We start from the raw sequence: 17,404 nt of genomic DNA, 5'->3' as shown, positions 1-17,404 counted from the left end.
CTAATAGCGCTCATTTCTCTTTCATTTAACACTCCCATCATCAAATTGCCTTAATACGCCTCCACAACTCTGCAACACAACTTCTCATGCCGTCGCAATCATCTGGACATCAGATTTGGTTAATTTACAAACGGCATTTGCTCATTTTTAGCCAAATGCCTTCTCTTGTTCTTAATCTTAATTTCATTGCTCCTTAATATTCTGACCCTCAGATTCTGTCCGAATTGGTCAGTTCACCTGTACAGTTAAAATGCTTAAGCTCTTTCGTTTTCAACTAATATACATATAGGGTAGATTGCAGTTCTGATTAAGGTATGGACTTGGTTACTTAACAGTGGAGCATATGTCATTTTCTGCCACCAGTCCCACAGGGAGAGTGGTTTCTGCTTTGTTCCCACCTGGCAATGGTCCCCCATCCATTTCAGATGATTTGTACGAAATGGGAGAAAGCTCCGGTTTAGACTGGAGCATTTAAATTAAGGTTTATCCCTTAGTTACCTACTTGTGAAACTTTTGGGGTTTATAGTATTATAGTTGTAACATTATGTTGTTATTTAACTTTTTGAAAATTATTGGCAGTGGTTCCCTGACTTAATTTTTAGTGGGCACAGACTCTTTGAATTGTCACCAACTCACAAATAGTCCAGGGACATTAGAAGTATGTGAAAATTATTTGCTGATAAATTGAAAGAACGCTAATCTCTCCACAGTGAACATCAAATAATTACTGGCTGAATGATGACTCTCCTCTTTCCAGATGAGAAAGCAGAAGTGCAATTACAATGTTGAAAGACTGTGTGCCTTGTCTGAAAAAAACCAGTAATAAACAGAGTGAACTCCACTAAAGATTTTACTAAATTTTGGAACCTGAGTTTCCTTGGTAACACACACTGGAATGTTACTGATTTCCTCAGAAGAATTTGCGGAGACAGACTCCCATGTGCAGTCAGACCGGCACCTGCTCTCACGCACTTCAATAAAGGCTGGATGAAAAGAAAGAACCCGTGCACTGTGACCAAGCCAGTCAGCAAGCGAGCCAGGAGCCCCCTTCTCCACTATGCTCCCCTCTTCTCAGGACACCCGCCCTTTGGTTTTCTGTATGACAAAGTGTATGCGCCTATCTTAGAACCTCGGTGTTCTAATGTAATGGGAATTACACTTAAAAAAAAAACCATGGACAGTGGGAAAAGGAAAATGATGACCTACTGTGGCTCTGTTTGGCCTGACGATACAGCAAACGTGCACTTGCCTCTTTCACAGAAACCCAGATAATGTACGATGAAACGATTTTGATGATATGCAACTCCAAAATCCACCACATGAACACCTGCAGCTTGTGAAAATACTCCAGGAATTTTAAGAAGAGCACAGTAAGGCGGTCAATCACCAGGTGCCATTTGTTCCTTAAATCTGCAAAATAGGAAATTCACCAAAGAGCATCAAAAGGTGTTTTTTTAAATTATTATTATTTAAAGCATATCTCATAGCATTTGGATTGGAACGAGATGCTGCAAAATAACAGTAGTGGAAGAATTCTAAGAATACCAACATTTGGAGGCAGGGGAGTCTAAGAAGCCCACAGCATGATGATGACTTGGACATCACACACTCAGACTCTGAGGAACAAGGCTACTTTTATCCACCTTTTAATTAAATTAGTGTGAAGAATAATTTTGATCTCATTTACTCTGAAGGCTGAGCTATACTGCCCTAATTTCCTGAGAAGATTAAGTAACTGAGCTCCCTCTAAATGACATTTTTCTTGCCAAAACAGTGCTTGCAGAAGTGTCAGTTTTCTTTAACTAGGGGGAGGCTCAAGCTCACCAGTCACCTTGGAAGAGCGAGCCAGGCAGGAAGGGCTGGCTCCTTGTTGCAACTGAAAATGAACACTGAGGATCTGAACGACTCGTCTCAGTTCACGAAATGTGATCACACTCATTTTAATCATAACTCTTTTTTCCTCCCCAAAGCTCCAGTGCATGGTTGTGTGTCCTAGTTGTAAGTTGCTCTAGTTCTACTGTGTGAGCTGCCACCACAGCCTGGCTCCTGACAGACGGGTGGTGTGGTTCCACACCCAGGAAGCGAACCAGGGCCGCTGAACCAGTGAGCGCGGAACTTTAACTACTAGGCCATCAGGGCTGCCTCTTAATCATAACTTTTAATTGAGTTAATAATTTTCTTCTTTCCCCCTTGTGCTAGGGAGTCTTATTTTGTAGACTAGCCTCATGCTTCTGTCTGGAAGGACCGTCCTGGTTAATCTGAAGGACAGTCATGAGAGGGCTGTTTTGTGGAATCAGCACACCACCACATCTGTCAACAAAGGCTCAGAAGCCCAGGCAGATAGGACCCCAGTGTCTCTCAGTAGCTTCTTTACATGGCTGGGTGGTTGGAACAGTCACTGTGCTTGGTTCTGAAAGTTTAAGTAAGGTTTTAGTTATTGTGAAAAATGCTTATTTACAAAATGGCTCAGACATCTGTACAAAGATTCAGTTCATAACTGAGCACACTTTGGAGGTGTGGGTGGCAGGTACAAGAGGGAGTGCAAGGAGAAGGTGCAGTCCAGTTTTCCATGAGATCCTATTAGTACAGCTCCAAACCTGTCTTCAAGGAGTGTAGCAAAGTCCCAGGCCTGAGTCCTCAGTCCTGCAGAGCTGGGTTCTCCCATCTCACTGAGGAACCATGATGCTCAGACACGGAGAGAGCACTTCTGGGCCTCTCCTGAGGTCTTCTGAAATGATGGCAAAGGAGGCCAGCTTTGGGGAGCTTGCCTTTGGCAGGGATCTTCCACCTCACGCTGCTCTTTTATTGTCCACTTTGTAAAGCACAGAGCACCAGCAAAGACAAGCACAGCATCTCACTGTGGCAGCCCCAGGACAACGCCCCCAAAGGCCATGCTCTCTGCTTCCTCCCCGACTTTCTGGGAATTGTCAAACAGATGAAACTCTTCACCTTTTATACTCTCTGTCAGATAATGTGTCCTGATCACCGAGGACATCTAATTCTCATCAGGCCCTCTTAAAACATTAATTTCAAGCCTGTGAATAAATATAGGAAAGAAGAGCCTAAAGAACAAAGAGGGGAAAACCTAAAATAACAATTACAACAAAAAAATCTCTAGGAGTTGGCTAGAACTGATCATTATCCAATTGCTCATTTTCTCCTCTGGTTCCTATGTCCTAAAACACAAGAACAGAACTAGAAATATATTCTTAATGATCAGTTTCCTGGAAAGCCTCAGAATGATTTCTTCAAGGATGTGTTTGAAAAGGCCACGTCTAGAACTTTCAGAAATTCTACACAGCTGCCTGTTTCTGCTCTGCCCGGCCTCAGCTTTCTGACTGGGTATTGGGTAACTGCCAGCCCTCCGGCATCTCGCCAGGATCACCACTGGTGGATCCATAGTTATAACCAGCCATCTGCTCTCTTCTTCTAAGTCAGAAGTAAAAGAAAATTGTTGGAACAGGAGTGTTATGACTCCAGCAACCGAAATAAATAAAACACACCCCAATTTTTATTTCACAACTTGGTCAAATATATATCCATTTGGAGTAAGTCAGTGTTGCATTCGCTCAGTCTCAGCCAGCATTTTCTGGTAGTGAGCAGATTACCTGACGTCCCTGCCTCCTCCTCTTCCTCTTCCTCCTCCTCCTCCTCCTCACTGTCTTTCCCAAGCTCAGCCTTCTCGGCTTTCTCAGGGCACCCCTCCAGCTTCTCCGCACCAGGCTCTGCTGGCTTCCCCATCTCCGGCGCCTGCAGGCTGGCGGTCAGGTTCATCATGGCGAGGTCCGGCAGGCTTCCCTCAGGGTGCGCCAGTCTGTTGGCAGAGCAGCCGAGTCAGAACGGGAAGGGGCCAGGAGAGACGTGAGTGAGGGGCAAGGAAAAGGGGGGTAAACGGAAATGAGAATCAGTGCATGTACGCAGGCCTTGCAATGTGGGGTTGTTAGCGTCTTGTCACTTTTTTTTTAAAGCTCTTTCTATAAACAAACTGTCAACTCAGGTTTTGTTAGCTTTTCCAATTCATATTCTAGTGATTAGTCAGTAATGAGAGCTATCGACACCTAAACTTGACATTTTTCCCAGAGGAGAAAATGGCCAGAGTTTAGGATGCAGAAGCATGAAATGGCACCATGTAGAGCAAGCATTTCATGGCTTCACAGGGGGACTTACTCATTTTGGTGGATTGGTAATTTTTTCTTGATGCTGCTCAAAGTAATTGAAATAGAGAGGAAAAAAAGGAGATGAGAACAGAAGAATTATAAGGAATGTCAGAGATCACACATCATGCTACACATCATCCACTAGTGCATTCCTGTAGGCCGGCTGCAGGAAGTCCTAATGCCAAACGCATTCCAGCAGGGCGTCAACAGCGTGCTTCTGCTGGGGACCTAGGCTTGGCAGCTGATTTGAGAGTGGACAGGATTGCAGGTTGTAAAGGAGAGGACACATAGACTACTGAGGCAAATTATGTCATGCTTCTTTTAGTTATGCAGCAAACTACCCCACAAGAATCAAGTCATCCACATTTTAAATAGGTTTTTATTTAAATTCTTAACTAATGTGTGTTTCAGTCAACCTTTGCCTAGACTCATCCCACTCTGCCGCCATCTAAAGCATATGCAGGGGAAGCCGAACGCCTTCAGGGGAAGAAGTCAGCGTGCCAGCCCTGTCCGTGGGCACCGCTGTGAACCGCCGGACCAGTCGTCAGGAGAGAATGGTGTGGGCGAGGCCGAGGGAGGGGACGCAACCAGAGAGTTACAGCCCATTTCAGAGTGGACAAGAACAAGTACGACCTTTCTCCCGAATTTCTAAAATCGTACCTTTGCATTCACAGCCAAACAAATGTTTGAAGGAACATCCGTGGGCAATAAAGTGGATATTAGGAAAAGGTCTACTGGAAACACATGTAGTCTTCTCCATTTGCAATAATTCACCTACACATTTCAGCCTGCTTGTAGCAGGATGGACAATTAATAATGTTATTCTTTCTACAGAATTATGGGCTCTGAGTAAATTATTTAACCTTTCTGGAATTAATTTTCTATAAAATGAGGAAGTTCATCTAGATAAAAATCTAAGCTTCCTTGCAAATCATTGGCTTTATATTTGAGACATACCTATGAGGTTGGCTAACTGCTTAAGGAATTTGTTCCGTCCTTAAACTTTTAGAGACATTGTCATTCAAAACGAATTCCTTTTAACAGGGTGTCAAGTAGGTAAATTATAGAATGCCAGAAACAAATTGCTGATTGAATGAAGAAAGAATGTTCCCAGGATGGTTCAACATTGGTGGAAGGAATTATGCTGACCTACTACTTTCTCATTTTCTAAAGGTGGTCCATTCACCCTCCCGTCTCTGGGCAAGTGCCGCAGGCTTGAAGCTGCAATGCCCCATCTTATAGACAGCACTGCACGCCACACCTCGGGGCCCACATCTGCTGCACCTGCTTCGTCAGGACACCACACATTACATGGTACTGAGTGCAAAGGCAGTCAGGTGTCACACGGCTGTCAGTATTTATGTGTTCTCCTCAGCACTGCCAGGGGATTGCGTGCTATAAGTGAGAAGACACTTTTCATTGTGCCAGGAATTTGGTAGTTTTTAGTGTGGAAGTATGACCATCTCAGAGTGCATTTCTAATGTCTACCTCAACACTGCCACGACTTCACATTGACAAGAAAATAGCTTTCCAATAATTAGTGTTATTTATGGAGGGAAACTTACAGAGAAGTGGCTCTTTCTGCAGCTGCCACTATGGCTACACAACAAAAAGTCCTCAAGCAAGGAGGCCCCCAGTGCCAGGGGATACAGCCAGGGCATACGGAGGGGAGGTCACGGCATAAGGCATCAAAGAAAAACTCCAGAGGAGGCCTTTTGGAAGTATGTGCAGAAGCTCTACTTTTGGAAGCTTGTAACAGTCCACAAGAGATCTGGGACTTGATGATGCTGACAGCGAAGAGAAGCGAGTCGCTGTGTCTGACACCGCTCGTTGCCCTCTGACATAATCCTTATGGGGGAGCAGGGCATGTAACAGCTGGGTGCATGCCCTCTGGAGCAGTCTAACCTCACGAGCTTCCAATGGATGACAACAAAGAAAAAAGGGAAAACACGTATCAGGGTGTCATTTACTAATCCAGGAGTTTGTTAACTCTCTGAGAAATTTCACTGAGAAAATCTGCAGGCATAAAATGTGTATAGACAAAAATATTTTCAATGCATGATTGGAGTATACTATTTGAAAAAGACACGTGCGAATCCTTTCATTTTTATCATAGCATTTTTTTGGAGGCAATACAGAATAATGTTAAAAGCATGCTCTTTGGAATCAGAAAGACTTAGAGTCAAGCCTCAACTAGATAACTTACTCCCTTGGTGACTTGGCAAAACTCCTCACCCTGTCTTTTAAGTCTCAGTTTGCTGATCTGTAAAATGGAATAACAATGCCCATTTCATAGGATGTTGTGAAAATTCAGGTGATTTCTGTTAAGCACGTCCCACAGTGCTTATAAGGTACACAGGAATATTCTTAGAGTAAGGAGCCCTCCGCTAATGGCAGATTTCCATAGACTGTGTGGATCAACGTGCCATAAATCCATGCTAATGAAGAAGAGGAATTGGAAACCTGCCTTGCAAGGGGCACGCAGCAACAAGGCGCTCCACTTGGAGCATAATTCCGTCATCAGCACGTTCTGTAACAGAACTTGAGTACTGAAATGGCCATTCAGAAGAAAAAGAGCGAAGGTTTCTTCCTTGAGAATCTATCTCCAATACTCTCAACGTTCTAAGCACTCTGCTGCCTGCAGATCAGTCCCCCCACTGCCTTCTCTGAGCGGGTGCCTGCTGCAGAGGCGGGCTGGCTGCGATGCAGACTTCACTGGCGGAACCAGCCTCCAGTTTGCTCTAACAAAAAACTGTGCCAGTTCTCCAGGAGAGCCTGGGTACCTTCATTTAGCTTCTTTCCTCTAGCAAATTTCAAAAAAGGGATCCCGATTTTGCAAAAACTAAATGAAAAACCACATTCTAGTAAAAAAAAAAGGGTCCTCTGAAACTTCAGGCTATGCAATTTATAATACTTGTAATTCTTGAGTGACCATCATGTGCAAATTATCTAATCATCTTATGAAGGGGTTTATTTTGGGACTCCAAACAGACAAACTGGATTCTCAGAGCACAAGCCCCCAGGGCCCCCTCCAAATCCCACTTTTTTGGAAGCCTTTCCCTCCGGGAGTTAATTTTCTTCTCTTTGCATTTTCTCTAACCATCCCTGTAACTTCGTTTCCTATGACCCAGGCTCTCACTCTTTCTTAAACAAAACGGCCCTCTCCTGCTGCATCGTAACAAAGCAGATAACATTCTTCCGTTTGTTTATCCGCCCACTCCTTCCTTCATGCTGCCAGGGCTTTGTACAGTTCTCTATATGTGAATTTCTGTACAATTTCATTCTAATTATTGCCCTGGGCACTCTCCCCTTCAGGGCAGAAATCCAGTCTTACTCCACTCATTCCCCTTGCAAAAGGAAGCATTGTGCTTGGTATACACTATGATTCACCGAACGTTTGTGACTTCTATGCACTGGAGAGGCCTTCTTATTTGAAACAGAAGAAACAAATTATGTTACATTGAGAGTTGAAGAGGTTTAATTCTGTACTAGAATTTGACTTTGAAAAGCCACATATTAAGCTAATTTCCATTAAAGAAAATGGAAATTGTACAATTGTAAAATCTCCTTAGTCTAAATACCATTTATTCATAACTATTCTAATTTGGATTACGTGGTAATATAAACTGCACTTATCCATTCGTTAGACTATTAGAAAAAAAGGAGATGTTTTTCAAATTTGTAGGGTTCATAAGTAACATTTAAAGTAGAATATTTACACTGTTTAAGATTATTTTCTAGAACTGATAAGCACTTTTAGAAGACTTTTAGAAGACTGCATTCTCTGATGAGCAATTCGTTTGTAAATTGAATAACACATCTTAAATGTGAGTGGTAGTAATTCCTATAAAAAATCTACTAGGGAGGATTGGGTGTGATGGGGTGTGCAACTTCCCCACAGTTATTCACCTCATCAAATTTTATCAGTCACCACCATCCTCAACACCGCCCCCGACCTCACACCTGTAAGGTCGTGTCTAAATTTTAATCAACTCAGAAGCTGAATGTAGGCATGTCCTCTCCTTCATCCAGAACTCACATTTACAAATACATTATTCTCCCTATGAAACAATACTGAGCATAAAGAAATAAATTATGGGACAAAGAAAGCTTAGTTACATAACAAAAGGATTCAGCCTATCGTTCTAATCAAGAGAAGATCCTATTAAAAATTGGACACACTTTACATACAGCCTTTCAGAAGCACATGTTGTCAAGCGAGGGATGAGTTTGTTGGGTAACATTTTCCCTGGGGCCTAGCTCTGGCCCTTCTTAGCATGTTAACTTTCAGGCAAAAATGAGAGATTCTACTGGAAAGAAGACAATACTAATGGTAGAATGCTTTCAGTTTGAGATGACTTTAAATCTTGATCATTCTAAGAAATCCTGAGTGAATTTACTGGTCTTGTGACTTGGGTGAACAGGCATAGGCTTTCTTTCAAGAGAGAAGTCTGGGACAATCGAGACCAAAATTTGTATCAGCCTCTACCATTGGAGCCCATCAAAGCAACTCCTGCCCTCTTCGGTGTCCCAGCCATCTCTTCATAAAGCAAATGGCAAACACTTTATAAGAAGCATAGAGAGAGAGAGGAAAAGAGAGACAGAGAGAGGGAGAGAGAGAAGCTCCCTCTTCAGCGATTTGCACAGTGTTGCACCAATTTTTCACACTTCCTTCTAGAAGTCTTGCCTCCTGGGTTTGCTATTTGGTTGTCGGCCTTAGGATTTTACTTAACCCTACTGGAATAAGAATAATGGAATAGAAAACCAACAAATCCTTCAAAGATTATTTTGTTAATTGAATTTGTTGCAAAATACATGTTTCTATTACCTAAATTATTGGCTTTATTACTAAAGACAAGAAGTTATAGGAGTCGGTATTTTAATTCACCTGATTAATAAAGGAAGAATAGATTTAGCGAATTAGATCCCAAAGGATCTTTTCTCTGTACTCTTAGAGCACTTGAGGATAACTCTACACACAACACTATCAAAGCTTACTCTTTATTATGTGTGGTCATTCGCATGTTTTATCTCCCCAGCCAGGCGACATGCATCTAAGCTCTCAGTGCCTATCTTTGCAGCTTTTGCGGTAAGCAAATATATAGTGAAATCTGGTGATCCAAAATATCCTTCTTCGATATGTTGACTTTTCAAGTAGAGGTATATTTGAAGAAATTGACGTTTTAATTTTCTTTTAACCATATATTGTTGTGACTATCATCACTTCATTCAGGAAATATCTACTGAGGGTCCACGAATGGGTAAGGCCCTGAGGTAAGTGATATGGGGTCACACTGATGAATTATACAGGGACTCCAGGCCCGAGGAACTGATGCCTCTGACAAGGGAGATAAGACAAGCAGGCAGATTGAGGGCTGGAAGGCAAATGTCAGGAGGCAGCGATGATAAAGTGCTATGGGAATTCAGAGGAAGGACAGATGACTGCTGGCGGGAAGTTGGCAATTATGGGCAGGCTTGTGGAGGAGGTGGTTCTTGAGCTGAGCTCTCAATTAGGTGTTCAAGAGGGAGATGAGCTCTCAGGCAAGCCTTGAACTAATTCTAGCCAAGAATGAAATTAATGTGGCATATGTTTGAACCAAGACCAAAGGCTGAGCACCAGCTGAAGACCCTTGGCAACCTCCGAATCCACTTGGCGGGACCATCCAGTATGAACACCAAATGGTTTGGTTTGCAGAATACATTCATGAGCATAGCCGAAGACCGCCATCCACTATCTGATGTCATAATTTTTCATTTACAAAACAGTAAAGTGTTTAACACACCAAGAGACCATTTTTAACAAAAACAAGAGAGAAAACATTGAAGTACCCACCTATTTATTATTAGATATACGCGCCCATTGACTTTGGCATGGCTATGAGGTGAGAGATGGAAGCACAAGGTTGCATGCGGTGGCAACGGGCAGACAGGTTGGAGAGAGAAAGAAGAGATTGTTAGACAGAGACGAATGAAGTAGACGTGTCTTGTAAGCTTTACGTCATCAGGTGGGTCCTCATTGACACGTTTCATGCACTGAAGAAGAGTCTAGGCAGCAAGATTCAGCAGCAACATGAAATTAGACATATTCAGGAAAAATGCTTGAAGATAACAGGTCTCTCCATTCTTCTCATCCCTCCCCATCTCACATACTTTATTAAAAATTTGTAATGTTTAAATTTTCAGAGTACATTTATCAAATAAAATACAGAGTGAATGATGAATTCTTACTCCTTTCCCAGAGTTAAAAAAGTAAATTACTACTAGGTAACCATATTCAATATATTTTCTCTAAGCTTTTCTAAAACTGAGGCAAAAAAAGTCGTTTTATTGCTGTATGCATCACAATACTTTCTAAAACAAACTATGGACAAATTGCAGTGATGGATATTTAAATAAGTAATGCATATTTAGTACATCATTATTATTAAGTATATATTATATAATTATAATTATGTTATAATGTTACATATTTTATCAATATAAAAGTGAAATGCTACTCCTGAGAATGCCTACGTAAAAATAATAATAGTGTCTTATTATGTGTAGCATAAAACTTTTTCATAATGTTAACTTTATAAATTCTGTAAGGCTAAACACAATCACTTCTGCGCCAACAGAGTGGACATTTCCCTACACTGCGTATGTGGATACGCACACAAACAATGGACAAAACGGGAGAACAGCTGGATATTTACAGAAGCAACAGCTGGAATCAATGGAAGGAATACAACGCCTCGATTATTCCCAGTTTGTGGGCCAATGTTTGTCAAGCGTCTACTAAGAAGGGAGCAGCAGAGAGAGCAAAGGATGGCAGTCAATCTCAACTCAGAAAATATTTCTTTCTCTTCATCATTTTGAGTTTAATGTAGTCATTCCTTAGGACTCCAGAGACAAAAAATACTGTGAGGCGGCCATTATTAGTAAGGAAAATATGACAATGAGGAAGGGTCGCTAAAAAGATGGGCTATATATCATATGTTCAAAGTTAAAATGTTGGCACTTTATATTAAACTCTCGCATGAAATCCCAAAATACCAAACTGGAGTGAGTCCTTCAAATTCCTTAAGGTTCTAAAGACTTTTTTTCACAGAACTGAAAATGAAATCCCATGTGCCTAAACCCTTCAGATGGCTGGAGAGTTTTCTATTCCTACGCTCTCTCCTCACCCTTTAAATTTGATGGGGAAATTAACTGTTCAGGGAGTGCTGAGGGTGAAGCCACGGTGGGAGGAAGGCGAGCAATGCCCTCACACGGCCACGGATCCTTTCCATGTTCCTCTCTCTCCTGGCGGGAGGGTGAGGGCTGAGGACACAGGGAGAAAACCCCTTGACAGGAGGCTGCAGCCCTTCCCCAGAACCTACATAATTCCACAATCTTCTATATACTTAGAAGGAACTCTGTGGAACAAATTCAGTTTTCACATATCTTCTGTCTCAAAAACTGTGATTCTTTAGGCTGGTAAAATCTTTGCTGAGCTGTATTATCTTCTACAAAACTATTCTGAAAAATCTCTATTTTTCTGGAAAAATTGTGACCTATATCTCTTTGTGATTGTGTGACAGAAGACTCAGACATACGATAATAAGAATAATGGCAAGGAAAAGCTCACACATACTACGGGAAATTTTCATGAGAAGAAAATGAAGATGCAAGGGGAGAAAGGCATTTAGAAGAAAGAATTTTTAAAAGGCATCATTAGCAATTAGTAATAATTACATTCTCTTCACAAACATACAAATCTACTCTGCCAACTAAAAGGTCTTTTTGGTTATTGAACATAACTTTTTGAAAAACTGATGAGGGTTTGCAATTAAATAACGCATATTACATTGCCAGAGTTAAATATCAAATACTAGTTTTAGCCACAGGGATCAGAGCAATGTCAAAAGAACCATCAAATAATAATTTTTTAAATTATTGACAACTATCACTTTTCTATGCAGGCATTGCTTTTGTACCTTTTAATGTTAGGATTATTTCTCCTGCCGACAAGTCCTATGAATCTTCTCTCCTAGGGGGTCCCCAAACTTCTAATGACTACTTTTCCCAATGTTTGATCAGCGCTGAAGGCAGCCACTGACCCCATCTGTGCCCTTCCCCCTGCCGGGGTGTTGGGAGAACATAGGTTTTAGCTGAGCCTGATATTTACGGTGGCGAGATAGGATAAGAAGTAATGACTGGCTGATACCTCTTGGTTCTATTGGTTGGGAGCCATGGACACGCTACAGTCCTCCGGAATACACCCAGAATGAAAAGGAAATGTAATCTTAGCTTCAACAAAACGTAACAAGGGAAATGAATCTGCTGGTCACACATAAATACATAAAGATTATAAAATGTTTCTCATCACCAAATAAAAGTATTTTAGAATTATCCATACTCCCTGCCCCTACTACAGCAGAAAATCGCAAGTTTAGTATTTCACAAACTGTGCACAATGAAATACTACTTCATCTTCTTTTGATGTACTCATTTTGTTTCCCTTGAAAAAGTGTTAAGGGGAAGTCAAAAAAGCTAGGGGGGATTTTCAGCTGCGGCATCTGCACTCCTTTTAACAGAGCGCTTTGCTCCCTTAGTTGCTTCACAAGTGTTTTTCCAAGAACTGAATCATAGGCTAAATATGAAGCAGAGAGGAAAATCAGTATTAACATTCAGTGGAAGAATGCTTGTAATTTCCCTGTGATGGAGCACACTGAGGGGTGTGCGATAATCCACTGTGGTTTCCACACACACGGGCGGGGAGAGTGAGAGCCCGTCTGTTGCCTGTAAACAATTTATACTTATTGATGAGAAGACAACAACAGGGAGCTGATGTTGTCTTCACTTTCTCTTCTCAAATGTTATTCTAGGCACTAGATTGTAGACTCTGGCCTTTTAGCTATGGTTCTTCATTTCCAAAACGGAAGGGAAAATTCTGCCCATCATTTTTCGGTATGCTCTCATTTACAGTGACTTCTGTACTGGTTGTTAGCACAACAGAAAACTCATCCTTTGAATTAGCCAGATTCTGTAAATGTTCTAAAAACGCATAACCAGCCTAGACACAAAACACACATTGCCAGCTCCTAAGCAATTGAGTCTGCAGAGTTGCCCTGCATCTACTACTCAGATGACAAGATCACTTTCTATTAACCAGTCATAAGTCACTACCAGTTGTTCCAGAAAGTGCCATCAAATACCTCACAATTATTTCTCACTTTTTTTTTCATTCACAGGTCGATACTCATGGGAAGTTCAAGGTTGAAATTCTAAGTTAGACAATAGGCTTTCCGGCAAGGTGACCATGGGCAGGTGGAGAATCAAGGCTGCCTTCTGACAGCAAGAGGCATGTGCTGCAGGCACTCGCTCACCTGTAGATGGCGCTGTCTTCCTTGCTGGGAATGGACTTGAGGTCTGTGAGCTCCAGGAACCGGTCATGGAAATAGTGAAGGTGCAAAATGCACACCAGGAGAAAGGAGGTTGGGATGAATATGCGAGTGAATAGTTCGGCCACGGTAAACTGCTTTAAGCCAAGATCCTCAAGCCTGTAAAACAAGACAAAACGACAAGCAAGAACATTTCCTAGGCAATGAAGACACACTCTCCACTGTGAATTATGTCACAGTCTTTCACTTTTGTCGGTCACACTGTTTATTGCACCCCTTTCTCCCATACACTCCAGTTTGGCTCTGGTTTCCACCACTCCAGCCAACCTGCTCTGACAGTGGTCAGTAACGACCTTGATACTGCCAAATCCAGGGGCTGTTCTCTATCTTTGTTCAGTTCTGCCTCTGGTCCTTCCTGAAAGGACCATGGTCTGGAGGCCGCCACACTGTCCTGGTTTTCCTCTTCTGTCACTATCTCCTTGTCTATTGGACTCCAGATGCTGAAAGATCCTCAGGACTCTGTGCTGAGTCTCTCCTCTAGCTTACTTTCTCCCTAGGTCATCTCACCTTGTCCCGTGCATTCATATACCATCTCCACACCAACGACTCAAATGTGCATTTACAGCTCAGCCTTCTCCTGTGGACTCTCATACCCCAAGGTCCACTGGAAATGGGTTGTTTCACAGTTATTACATGTTAGTGTTTTCAAAACAATATTTTTTTTTGATTTTATTTTTTTCCTTTTTCTCCCCAAAGCCCCCCGGTACATAGTTGTATATTCTTCGTTGTGGGTCCTTCTAGTTGTGGCATGTGGGACGCTGCCTCAGCGTGGTTTGATGAGCAGTGCCATGTCCGTGCCCAGGATTCGAACCAACGAAACACTGGGCCGCCTGCAGCGGAGTGCGCGAACTTAACCACTCGGCCACGGGGCCAGCCCCGCCAAAACAATATTCTTGATTTCCCAATTTTCCTTAGCCAAGCTGTTCTCCATCTGCTTCTCCCCACGCTAGTTTTCCCTGGTATAACCTCTGACCCGGTGCACAACTCCGAAACCAGGAAGTCTTTCTCGATTTTTTCTTTGCCTTCACATCTTTTCATCCATGTTGCCTTCAACCTCCTAAACATCTCTTGACTCTGTCCACTGCTGCTATCCATCTCTGTGGCCGTCTATTCGAGGTGAAGTCACCATCATTTCTCACAAGACCACTGCTATTGCTTGCTAATGGTCTTGTTTCTACTCTTGCCTTCCCATACATCACTTTTTCTCAGCCAGTCCAGGGTTCTTTAAAGACTTCTAAAAACTTCACCAAGAATAAAATACCAACCACCACTACCTACAAGCCATGTATGTCCCGGATGCCTGGCTGAACACTCCCATCTCTTCTCTTCTCTCCACTCCGACCCTTGCTCCCGGCAGGGCAGCCTTCCTTCAGTCCTTCATATGTGCCAAATTCTGCCCTGCCTTAGGGCCTTTGCGTTTGCTGTTCTCTTTGCCTGGGATGCTCTTCTGCACCCCAGCTCCCAACTCACACACTTTTCTAAAGACAAGCTCCTTCTTATCCTCCAGGTGGAGTTTAAATGACGCCTTCTCAGTGAAGCCTGCCCTGATCACTCCATTTATAGTTAGTATCCCCCACTGGTCACTACTTCAGCCTGTTGTTTGTTTCCTTCACAGACTTGTCACAATTTGTAATTAATTTATTTGCACATTAAGCAGGATTCTTAATTGGTCTCATCCACTAGAATATAGACTCCACAGGGCTTGGGCTCTGCTGACTTGCTTCCTGTTGTGTCTCCAGGCCCAGCCAGTGTTCGGCACAGGGGAGACATCTAATAAATATTTGTTGAACGTGTTAGTCCAGCTACGTGGCAATCCTTTCTTTTTAAGCTTTTCTCTTAGCCACCTCAGTATATTCAGCTCTATGCCCAATTCTGGTTGGATTTCTAAACTAATTTCAGATGTTTACAGAAGCAAATGAGAAAAAGATAGACTACTCTCAGTCACATGCACAGGAAAAGTCATTTCATCATCACTCCTCTAGGAACACCGGTAGAAACGTCTATGGCACCACCTCCTCCTCAGCCTCTGAGCACCAGCTGCATGAACGAGGAGAGGCTGCTGCTGTATCGTGAGTCCACGAACTCTGATGGACTGAAGTGAGCTCTGGTTTGGAACACAGAAAGGGTGAATGGCCAAATACTAGGCAGGTGTGTTTCACATGAAACTAACATTAAAAAATTATTTCATTAAAATGGGGCTGAAAATTCACTTTTTCGTCAATACTCATTGAGTACCTACTCTGTGCCAATCTCAGGGCTAGGCAGAGAGAACACAAAATGACTAAGACATGAATGCTGTTCTCAAGGGACTACAGACATTGATGACATCGTGTTTTACTAAAATCTTCCATAAAAATGTTTTGAACAACATGCATTCAAATCTCCATCCTGGCGTCTCTTTCACACCCCATCGTACACCAAAATTACTTACTTTTCTCTTTTTAATCCAGTCATATTTTGCCATAGGCCTGGGAAGTTTTCAAACTGATATGTGTATATAAAGATGAGCACCAGCATAGTATAAATAACCACTGACATCCAAAAATATTTTAGAATTCGCCTCCACCATTCATAGTGCACCTGTGAATCAGACATTGAAAAACAAGAGAAAAATCAGTTATAGTAAAACACAAAAATATCTAGTTTGTTTAACTAAGACAGGTGATGACATTTGCAAATACTTGAAAATAAAATCTGTTTCATTTTTAGTGTTTGAGGTTCTGCTCCTCACAGAGTTGGATGGATCTGGACCGGGATCCCAGGTCTACCAGAAGTTGCTAACTGTGTCTTTGGGCAAGTCGCTGGACCCTATGGAGCTTGTTTCCTCCTCCATTAAGCACCTACTTTGAGAGTTGTTAAGAGGATGAAATGATAATCTTTATAAGGCTCTCTGCACGATATCTAGTCTGTCGACGGCATTCAAGGAATAGCATGGCGGAGGCTGCTGTCCTTGGGTTACCGCTGGGAGAAACTACCCCAGGTTGAAATTCAAAGTGGTGCCATGTGAATAAAAATGCGAAACCACCACAGAGAGGAGACCTCTCTCTTTACTATGCGCCTGCGGATATTCAAGAGGACATCTACCTTGAATTTTTCAAAGCTTTCAAAATGTTGAGACATTTTTCTCTCCTCATGCTCTCGTTCACTGGGGTGGTTCATTTGTGCTGTTGGTGGCTGCACAAATATTTCACTGTCGTCCTTGTTTCTATTGTGGGTTAAAACTTCTATCACCAGTTAAAACTGAATCTGTGGAGAGGCTAACTCACTTTACTATAATCTGTTATAAAAATTCTAATTATAGCAGTTGATGCATTATACATATATACATACACACACGCAGTTTTCTGATTCCACAGTCTGAAATACGAGGGAACTAGGTGTCATCCAGTATTTTAGATTATCCAGCCACTGTTCTTAAATCACTACTCAAAAATTAATCTAATTTTACGGGTGTCTTTTTTTATCAAGAACTTTTGGAAAACTCATGAAATTTTTTTTGACTTTCTTCTTCTTTTTGCTGAGGAAGATTCACCCTGAGCTAACATCCGTTGCCCACCTTCCTCCTTTTTTGCTTGGGGAAGAGTAGACCTGAGCTAACATCTGTGCCCATCTTCCTCTATTTTTTTGTATGTGGGACACTGCCACAGCATGGCTGGTGACTGGAGTATGTCCATGCCCAGGATCTGAACCCGAGAACACAGGCCACTGAGTTGGAGCACACGGAACTTTAACCACTTGGTCACAGGGCCAGGCGCTTTTCTGACTTTTTAAGAACCTACATTTTCAAAGTAACGAACAAGCTGGAGATAGTCATTTCCCATT

At 42.2% G+C, this 17,404-nt stretch overlaps 1 protein-coding gene across 5 annotated transcripts in view; it reads right to left on the bottom strand.

Moving 5' to 3' along the window:
• Window positions 1-17,404, bottom strand: part of PIEZO2 (piezo type mechanosensitive ion channel component 2) — a 427,346-nt gene that overhangs the window by 83,873 nt on the left and 326,069 nt on the right. For all 5 annotated transcript variants that reach the window (XR_011504549.1, XM_070513541.1, XM_070513542.1 and 2 more), the window contains 4 exons: window positions 16,014-16,162; window positions 13,508-13,681; window positions 3,609-3,814; window positions 1,250-1,410 (listed from right to left, as the gene is read on the bottom strand). Coding sequence is in view for 4 of the 5 variants with exons in the window: in XM_070513541.1 (XP_070369642.1) it covers window positions 1,250-1,410; window positions 3,609-3,814; window positions 13,508-13,681; window positions 16,014-16,162 (690 nt within the window). In the remaining variant the exon portion in view is untranslated. The remainder of the gene's footprint in view (window positions 1-1,249; window positions 1,411-3,608; window positions 3,815-13,507; window positions 13,682-16,013; window positions 16,163-17,404) is intronic.

Source organism: Equus asinus, chromosome 7 (assembly GCF_041296235.1).
Source record: "Equus asinus isolate D_3611 breed Donkey chromosome 7, EquAss-T2T_v2, whole genome shotgun sequence".
NCBI classification, from domain to species: Eukaryota; Metazoa; Chordata; class Mammalia; order Perissodactyla; family Equidae; genus Equus; species Equus asinus.
This window is presented reverse-complemented; position numbering and strand designations above follow the sequence as displayed.